General features: G+C 38.9%; 1 protein-coding gene across 1 annotated transcript in view; it reads right to left on the bottom strand.

Moving 5' to 3' along the window:
• pigg (phosphatidylinositol glycan anchor biosynthesis class G (EMM blood group)) overlaps positions 1-9,410 on the bottom strand; it is a 96,358-nt gene extending 86,948 nt beyond the window's left edge. Inside the window, exons 1-2 of the mRNA XM_084718780.1 lie at positions 8,969-9,410; positions 8,654-8,859 (exon numbers count right to left, since the gene is read on the bottom strand). Of these exons, the coding sequence (XP_084574906.1) occupies positions 8,654-8,859; positions 8,969-9,122 (360 nt within the window). The 5' untranslated portion in view covers positions 9,123-9,410. The remainder of the gene's footprint in view (positions 1-8,653; positions 8,860-8,968) is intronic.
• Between the last annotated feature and the right edge of the window lie 699 nt (positions 9,411-10,109).

A 10,109-nucleotide genomic window follows, 5' to 3' on the forward strand; every position in this document is an offset into this window, starting at 1 on the left:
AAGTGAGTTGGTTCCCCCCAACTGGTCCTCCCCAGACTTAAGGAAGGTCAGGCAGGCAGCAGGAACACTGCAGGAGTGCAAGACGAGTAATCTGACAATAACCAGTGGCGACATGTCCTACACTGTTCCTTGATTATCTGTGAATAACTGTCAATAATCTGACTAAACTAAGCTCGTTATCCTGAAAACAAAAACACGCCGACACGAAAACAGACTCTGGAGTTTAAGTTCAGTGACATCCTGCCAAACTTCATTAACATATTGCTCAATTATAAACATCTACTCCTCCTAAAAGATTATTAAAGATTTCTTGTGAGTCATTAATAGTCACTTACTCGTTCGGTGAACATTTGGCATTAATTTGAACTCTAGTTCATGTGAAATGGGCAAACTTCAAAGGATACCACGGCTGTAGCGTTGTTCTCTGAGAATGGAGTATTTCAACTTAGCACATTTTCTTAATCTCTGACAACATATTATGCTCTTTTCATGATTTAGAACAGTAAATTTATTCTCCTTTAACTTAAACATATCCCCAATCTTCTCAGGTCTTATTACCAGATAACACAATAGTATGTGTGGGTATACAACCCAGCCAGAGCCAGCCAGTCAAACACCCTCAGCAGCTCTGCTGCTGCGACTGTTATGATTTACTGAATTCATTGTCCAAATCCTCCACCTCGGTAATGTCCACTGACTGCTGCTGTGCCAGTCCGAGAGTGAGCCTCAAATGCCCGCATGTGAATACAGGACTGGGAACTTCTTTTCTTCTCCTGTCATGGTCAGAAAGAGCCCAGTAAAATTGGAGGCATTAAATTTAGTGGGACGACTCCGGGGTAGCGTTTCCAGTATAACAACTGTTTGCTGCCTGGCAGTTTAATAAAAAAAAATACATAGACAAGAATAAACTAGATAGTAAAACCTAACTGTGTATCTGAATGAGACCTGAGAATGAACTGTGCTGCATGTGTGCAGGAGGCTTGTAACTTTATTAGATACAGTGCAGGCAGTGTTAGGTCTAATGTGTGTGTAAATTAATGGCTGTGCCACTGAGAGATTATGATTTAGGTTAGTTGGCTGTGTCATACCAGTTAATTGGGTGCAATGCAGTGATAGCGGGCATTAATGGTGGCTGGTTTGTACTGCCACCTACTGGTGTGTCACAAAATCTCAGTGCTGTGATGGAACAATTCAACCTAAATACTTCTGATGTTGTTGAAGCTCTGTGAAAGCTGTATCTCTGTGTACAGAAAAGTACTGTGTGGCCTCAAGGCAATTACATTAAGCTTGTTTTGTGAGGATATCTTGAAATTATATTACATTGGGCTCTCATGTGTATTAAAGGGATAGTTCAGATTATTTGATGTGGGGTTGTATGAGGTGCTTATAGTAGTCAGATAGTCAGTGTATTAACTACAGTAGATTATGGTTGGGACACTGCCACCATGGAAGCTAAGCAATGAACTGAACTCAAAAAGGTCTACCTGAAAATATCACTGCAAGTTTAAGTGTACCCTTACTGTGAAAACAGTAATTTTACCTCTCAGAACTTGAGAATTACCGGTCTATCGCTGCCTCGAGCTGTTTGTTTGTTTGTGTTATTGTGTGACTTTGGTTATCCTTTTAAATCACAGAAGTTGCATACTAAAACAAACAAACTAAAAGATCGAGGCAACAGTAGACCAGAGACGCCTGTGTTCTCTGAAGTAAAATTACTGATTTTGCCTGTGGAGTTTGGTTGGTTTGGAGAGAGTGATATTGGCCTTGTATAAATCTGAAAAGGCTGTCTGACAGCAAAGCAAAGCAGTGTAAATATTCTAAATATAGCATACACTATACAAACTTATAATAATTTTTTTAGGTGGACCTTTCACAAGTGGCTAAAACAGCTTTTGCTGCTGATCCCGTCCACAGCAGTACAGTACACTGTTTAGCTTCCACGCTGATACCGACTGTATCTACTGTAGGTCACACACTGACTATGGATAAGTACCTCATGCAACCCCGCTTAAAATAATCCAGGCTATCCCTTTAATTATCTCTACTTTAATTAATTACCAATCCAGTGTTTTATTTTGAAAAAGACTGTCAATAGACGAGGAGGAATATAAAGCAGTATAGTCACTACATGAGGCTAAAAGCTGCAGGGTGTTGTGCTTTTAATCTGCTGTAACTGCTCAGCCCCCTAAAATGTGATTAACTGGCCCTTCTGTAGGGCTTATAGATGTACCTGTACGCTCTCACCAGGTCTGCAAATCAAACTTACACGTTTCTGGACAGCTGTGATAGTGGCATTTTCGATCCCTCCTCTCCTCCATATACTGGACTGTACTGTACATCTCAGCTGCAGCATAAACCCTTCACGTCTGTGCTTCTAAATCAGAAAGATTTTATTTTGAATTTCCTCTCTTATCGATTTCCCCTCTACATAGTCTTTTGACCATCAACAAATCTTCACGTCTTCGCGGAGCTGTTTTGCCAAGCTGCCTTAAGGCCCTTCCCCTCCATGATCACCGCATCCTCCTCTAAACCCTCGGATTATGGAAGAACATCTGTCTCCCTGCGAGTCCACCTCAATCACACTCAGCTTTATCCCATCATCCCTCCTCCATCATCACCACTGACCCGCTTCAACTCATGACAGACAACTTCAACTAGGAATAGTTCTGTTCAAGCAAGCTTTCCTTCATTCACTTACAGTTGATTCACTTCTTCTACGGTGGATCAAAAACTCAACAGTAACAAGAGCTACTGCTGTAAAAACTTTTCTTTTGTTTTTTGTAAACTAAACTTAATTAGCTGATCATCAGAATCAATCATATTAGAGATTAGAGCTGAACAATTAATCGATTAGTTGTCAGTTGATATAAATAATCGATATGTATAATCGATTTGATCATAATTTGGGTAATTTTTTTAAAGAAAAAAAGTCCAAATTCTCCAATAATATCTTTGAGTTCTGGACCAAATAAGATATTTGAGGACTTCATCTTGGGCTTTGAGGCAAAACAACTAATCGAGAAAATGTCAAGTGTCAAATAATCAATCAAATCAACCGAAAGTTCATAGAAACTATAATGGATTCGTCTTTTGAGTCACTTTTCAAGTAAAAATGCCATCCAGTCACTATTTACAGCACTCGAGGATTTAATGCTTTGTCATATCCAGCCTCTGAAAGTCAAAACAGTACGTCCTGAAGAACAAAGGTCTGACTGTACAACAGCGATGTAAAACCAGCGCCATCAGGGAAAAGGAAGCAAGGTCGGCCCAAAACAACTTGGCGGCGAACTGTGACAGCTGAGTTAAAGGAGCTGCACAAGAAGCACATCGTCAAAGCCTCATGTCCCAGCAGGGACAAAGAGGATTAAGGATTAAGTAAGTTTGTCATATATGTAGGAAATTAAATAACAATTATTTTCATTGTTGATTAATTTGTCCATTATTTCCTCAGCTAATTCATCAGTTTGGTCAATGCAGTGTTGATCAGTGTTTGTCAAAGACCAAGTCCAAGACGACACACACACACGTCCAGAAATATATTCAGTTTACTGTCACAGATTAGAAACTAGAAAATATTCACATTTAAGAAGCTGGGATCAGAGATTTTGACGTTTTTTCTTAAAATTTACTCAAAATGATTAACAGCTTATCAAAATAGCTGGCAATTAATTTCATTGTTGATTCATCGAATTGGACTGGAGCTCAAATTTGGTTAATTTTCCTGCATTTCTGTCACATCTGATAGACCTTCTTTAGATTCTGGAGTGTTTGGATGTTTCTCAGTAGTGAGCATTTGAAGCTTTTGTTTGTCTTATGTGATAAAAAATTAAATATCTATTGATTAGGACACTCACAAATTTAGAAAGCTGCTGGCTTTTATTCATTTATTCACTTACTGAATCCGATTCATCCCAAATGGAACATAAAATGTCAGAAAACTGTGAAAAATCCCAATCAGTTTTTCCAAAAGTCCGAGATGACATCCTAAAGATAATCAGTTTATTATCATAAAGATGTAAAGAAATCAGCAAATATTCATATTTGAGATGCTGAAATCAGAGAATAACTTTCTTACTCAAATCAATTATCAAATGTAATTGATTTAATTGATCAAGTAATCATTCCAATGTCTCTAATATTAACAAATATATGAACATCCAGTGAGTTTCTCCCTCACAGTGTACCACACTGTGTTGGATCAGACTCAGAGGCTTTTATTAGTGAGACTTCAGTTTGTTAGTGAACTCCTGTTCATCCTCCTTCGTGGTTTCTTCACTGCTCATCCTGTCCACTCTCTTCCACACTGTCAACCAACACATGCTCTTTGCAGCCCTCGCTGACCCGCAGATCGCTGAGCCTGCACTCTCCTACCTGCCTGAGCACATTTATCAGCCATCACCGAGGAGGATTCTGTCCACATTGTGGATGTGAAGCAGCAGGACTCTCCACAGCGGAGTTTTGGCTCCTATCTTCTTCTATCTTTACAACAGCTTGACGCTGTCAGCACATCCTCGTTCCTCCCACCAAAGCTTAGGCATGAATGCTGCCTTTTATTCTGCCCCTCCGACACTCGGGCTGAATATTCTGCTTCACCTGACAACTTCTGTTAGATCCCCTTCCCACCACCTCACCACTGCCCAGCAGCACCCACACGGACAAGACGAGACCGAGCCGCTCTTTTTTTCCTGGAGAATCGTTCCTTTTTGCAGAATCTCTCCAGCACCACTGACAACAACACGCTGACTCTTTCTGCCCACAATCTAAGCGTGTTTCAGCTCAACCAGCTGTCATGAAAGCACATATGACACGACTGTAATTCCCTCCTGGCTCCGCTCCCAAAATACTCTCATCAGGATGACACATCGTCCAAGTGTGACAACGCACCATGTTTTCACCCTTTCCAAATTCTGCAATCTAACCCTATTTGCAGCTGAAGGCTGAAAACTTAACACCTTTTTCAAAATGCTCCTCGCACTTTTCTTTTACATGATTATTCTGGGCTCACAGGAATACTGCGAGGGCACTTTTGGCTCCAACGCTTGCACCTCTTATGATGGCCTGGATGAAATATTGGCAATATTAGAGGTTTTTTTTTAAGTCACATTTACCCAGCGCCCAACAACACAACTTCATATTGCTTCTTTTGGCAGAACAACAATCTAAAACCTACGATATTTGACTCTCTAATTATAAAAAACAGAAAAAGGCAGCAAATTCTCACATTTGTGAAGATTAAAGCAGTAAATTACTGGTGTTTCTGCATAGCAAACAACTTAAATATTTCATCCTATAACATGTTTGTAATTAATTTTGTCATGCAGTTACATTACTGAATTGACTCAGAACTACTTTCACACAAAAATTTTCAGAAATATTTTCACCACAGATGGAAATCAGCTAGTAGCTACAGCAAATCTTGTTCGAAGCATCTTTTCTCTTCTTTGAGATTAAAGGGATAATTCACCCAAAAATGAAAATAATTTAGTTCTCCTGTGAAACTCCCCCAGTGTTTTGTGGACTGAAAAAATTAAACCCGCCATTCAATCATCCTGAGTGATTTTTCTTCTTTGGGTGAACTATCCTTTTGATGTAAGGCAAACAAACTTAGGATAACAAACTTAATGCAGGGTTTCTTAAAATCAGATTGGAGTGCCAGGGTGGCTGAGGGTTTAAGGTGGCAACTATGAATCACATCATCTCCTTTTGACTTCCAGCGGGAGACCTTTGTGTCATGTTAGTCTCCACCTCTCTCGCACATCATTTTCTGTATAATTCTCTGTTACTACCGAATAATGGCATTAAACGCCCGACAAGTAATTTAATATATTTTACAAAATCAGGTCAGTTTGAACTTTACATCAACTTCAACATTAACTTCAGTTAACCTAAAGGGTTTCTGTCTTGACGACAGAGCTCAAACAATTAATTGATAAGCTGTCAACTATTACATTAACTGCTAACTATTTTGATAATCAATTAATCATCAAAATGGTCATTTGAGTCTTTTTTTTTTTAAGACAAAAATTAAAACTTCTCTGACTTCAGCTTCTTAAATGTGAGTATTTTCCAGTTTCTTTCCTCATCTATGACAGTAAACTGAATTTTTGTGTGTTGTGGACAACACAAGACATTTTAGGATGTCACCTAATCAACTAATTGATAATAAATTGACATATTAATTGACAATAACAATGACAGTTAGCTGCAACTGTTCTTGACAACAGCACAGTTTCAAATGTTGATTTAAGGGTGTGATGTTTGCCCTCGCCGACATAAATGGAGTGGACAAACACCTCTTAGTGTAACACAGTTCAGTTCAGCAGTATCACAAACTGCATCCTCTAAAATGATGACTCAGTTGAATCAACACTTTAATAAAAACAGTTCAAACAACATGTGACTGTTAGGATTTACTGCAGAGCTGTTGTGTTAGACTGCATTAACTTCAGCAAGATGGACCTGATATACTGGAAACTGAGAGTAAATCAAAGTTTACCCGACCACCAACAGTTAGTCCTATTTTAGGAAACTACTTTTCCCCGCACAGGCTATTTGTGACCTTTGTTTTTTTTTTTTTTTTTAAGATGTACAGCTTCAGTTGGAACAGATGGGCTTGGGGCTGAGAGCCACAGACGGGAACAGGAAGTCAGAAAGTATTCAGACGGACTAACACATTGTTGGCTTTTTATGGGATTTGTTGACAATAAGAAAAATATAAAATAACACCAGGCTGATCCTGTAAAGAACTCCATCATTATAGGTTAAAGTGAGAGTCTACAGGCTGTTTCAGAGTTGAGCTGAGCAAATAAATCGAAATATTATTGAAAACACAATATGGCCGAGTGCAATATCCAAATCGCAGGAGCTGCAGTTTTTTGATAAAGGTAAAATGTGTCACAACATTCCACTATAAATGAAGCATTGTGGTGCTACAGAGATGCCCCAGCCTACAAATCATATTCTCCAGACATAAGGGAGCATCCTTGTTTGGTACAGACCCCAGGAAAAAAAAAAAATCACATCATCATCATTTCTATTTTTTGCCAGTGAAAATAAAATGCAAGTATTACCGTTCCCAAGCACTCAAAATTAAGGCTGTCCCGTTGTCCTGGGGACAATAAAAATAGCACCTGGGACACAAAGATATGGCGGCTGGGACAGTAGAAAACCCTACCACTGCAAGTGACACACATGTATACACATGTATGTGTCATGGAATATAGACTTAGATTAATTTAGTTCTTAGATGCTCAAAGTCATGGCATCAGCATAAACTCTACAGCAACTCACACACACTTAAAAGTTTAAACACTGTCTTCGTGTTTAAATAAAATTCATATACTATGAGATATGTTCAAAGTGTGTGGTTGTAAATTTCCTTGGCTGTATAGAAGCCAGAATCAGGTTTGCATTTGCTCTGCAGTTTTCTGTGATGCATTTGCTGATCAATTAGAAATGAAGAAGACACAATAACTCAACCAGTGACTAAAAGAATGATGAAAGCTGTAGTCAAACACCTACATGTGGGGTGATTTAAATTTTTTCCAGATATAAGTGCAGAGAACAACTAGAAGAACTTCCATGTTGGACCAGAGTGAGTAAATGAAGTGATGCGAGTTATTAAAACAAAGTTGTTGAAGTCCATGTAAAGGAAAAGGGGAGTTTTTCCTCTAAACACATTATACATGTTAGATTATAGTTGCAGAAAACACTGAGAACTATGTAGTACTGCATTCTGAAGGTAGACTGTGAAATTGTTCATCAGAATTTGTGTGTTGAGGATTTTTTGGGCAGACCTGAAACACGGCTCAGTGACATGACAGAGCCATGGTCCTCGACGCTATATAAGCCCTATGAACCAGCTCACAAATGACAAGGCCTCCTACCCCCCCACCCTCCTTACAATCAGTTATGAACAGACTTTAAGTGACTCTCTCAGTCCAACCCAGCCCGGCAGTTCACAACAGCTCACTTCAGGTCCCATAACCTCACACAGAAAGAAAAAAATAGCATTTCTGCACAGAGAACACTCCTCATTTTTTCAGGACTTTGAGACCTAATTCTATCCACTTGCCAATTTTATTAATCGTTCAAATTGGCTGGGTGTTTAATAACGCATGTTTTTACTGTTTATATTGTTGCTTTACACAATCTTTAAACTATAGGTTATTTATTATGTAGAACGAATAAAAGAACTCTAGTATGGGACGATTATTAAGTCTGGGACTGTGGAAAATAGAATTTGAGGTAGTTGAGGGACACTAAGGAAAAAAAGTTAATTTTGAGCCCTACCACTGCCACTAAAATCGTGCTTCATATCACAGTCACAGTAGCTGTCAAAATAATTGCAGTATGATTTTTTTTTTTTCATATTGTTTAGCCTTATTTTGGAGGGTTCTCCAATATCTATCTGACATTGCTTTGCATATAATATATATAAATATACATTTGGAAAGAATTGGTGAAACACTGATCATTTGGGTCTGAATGGTTGACTTGACTCATCTATTATGACCCGCCAATCGAAAACAAAGGAGTTATACCAGACTTGATGGTATGAGTAGGGTAACATGGTGGACAGACTTGATGGGTGAGTTGTTCTCTGTATCTCCACATCATGAACCCTGAGTGGCACACAGTGGAAACATCTTACCTTGATCCTGGGCATGGTGACAGTCGGGGGTCTCGCCTTGGCCACAAAACTGTTGGTGGAGCCTCTCTCCACCAGGTGTCTGGTGTAGGGCATATACATGCGACCATTGGGTCCAAACACAAAGTCCTCCCGCAGGGCATCCACTAACATTATCACCACCCTCTTAAACAGGGGCTGAGGGAGGCGAGAGGAGTTGGGAGAGCTTCCTGTAAACGAAGCAAGTATTTTGTGAGTGTTAGCAGATTACAGTCACCAGCGCGGGCAGATACAGTGTCGTATAAAGGAGGCAGGTAAGAGATGATGCTGTGAACTCACCTGTCAGCGGCTCTGCTGGCAGATCTGACAGCCTGCTCTTGGATGAGAGAGAAGACTTGACAGGTACAGGAAAAAATCCCCGCAGGAAGAGGGCAATGCCAATCACTTCACATATTAAAATAAACGAGGCGAACACAGACGAGCGTACTTTCATCTTGCTGCCTGACGGACACTTTAAGGACGAGTAAGTTAGTAAGACAACTTGCTACAGAAGCTAGCAACAGACGAGACGCGTCCTGCACTGTTTACTCAAATACAGGAGAAGATAAAAAGCCATAACATCCCATTTCAGACCAACACACCGTCAAATAACATATTACAAAGCCGCGAGTCTCCGTGTTTAATAAACTACCTCTATATTATGAATTTGTGACTGTAATTAAGAATAAAAATACTAATACTAGTTAGCGATGTTGCCATTCACAGCGGCTTCCGCATTGATAGCATGGAACTACGGGTATAACGTAGACTCAAAATACACCAATACGCCTTTTTTCTCCTCAATGGTATTTTTGGCTCCGCTGTCGTCAGAATGATAAAAATAACTAATAACCCATAAATAACCATTTATAGATGAAAAAGGGGTCATTAAAACTACAAAGAATCATATATTAATTTTGTTTTTAAATAAATGTTGAATTTTAGACAAATTCACGTGCTTTTATTGGCATGAATATCACAACAATGTTGTCAGAGCATTATAATCAGCAGTGGTGGAAAGAGCACTGAAAATCTGTACTCCGGTAAAAGAACTGCTACACTGCTAAGATAATACTCAATAACACGTGAGTAGTTAAGTAAAAGTACAAGGTATTCGTCTCAAAAACTACTCTGCTACTACTACTATTGTATTAGTTACTTTTAACATTAACTTTTATTTGTTTTCTTTAACCAATAGGTGGAAATTCTGACAATCAAATAATAATTAATAATTTATAAGATACAATCTTATAAATCTTAAATTCTTAACTTAATTGATTAATCATTAATCATTAACATCCCGGGGTGTGATAGGATGTCGGGATGCTGCAGCATTTTGTTTTGTTTTCTGGAAAGTGAAGATAAACTTTTAATACTTTTCCCAAAACCCAGTACTGGTTTGTGAAACCAAGATGAGTCACATGTGAACCTTTGTGAATTT

This window comes from Lutjanus erythropterus, chromosome 5 (assembly GCF_056507025.1).
Source record: "Lutjanus erythropterus isolate fLutEry1 chromosome 5, fLutEry1.hap2, whole genome shotgun sequence".
Lineage (NCBI taxonomy): Eukaryota > Metazoa > Chordata > Actinopteri > Lutjaniformes > Lutjanidae > Lutjanus > Lutjanus erythropterus.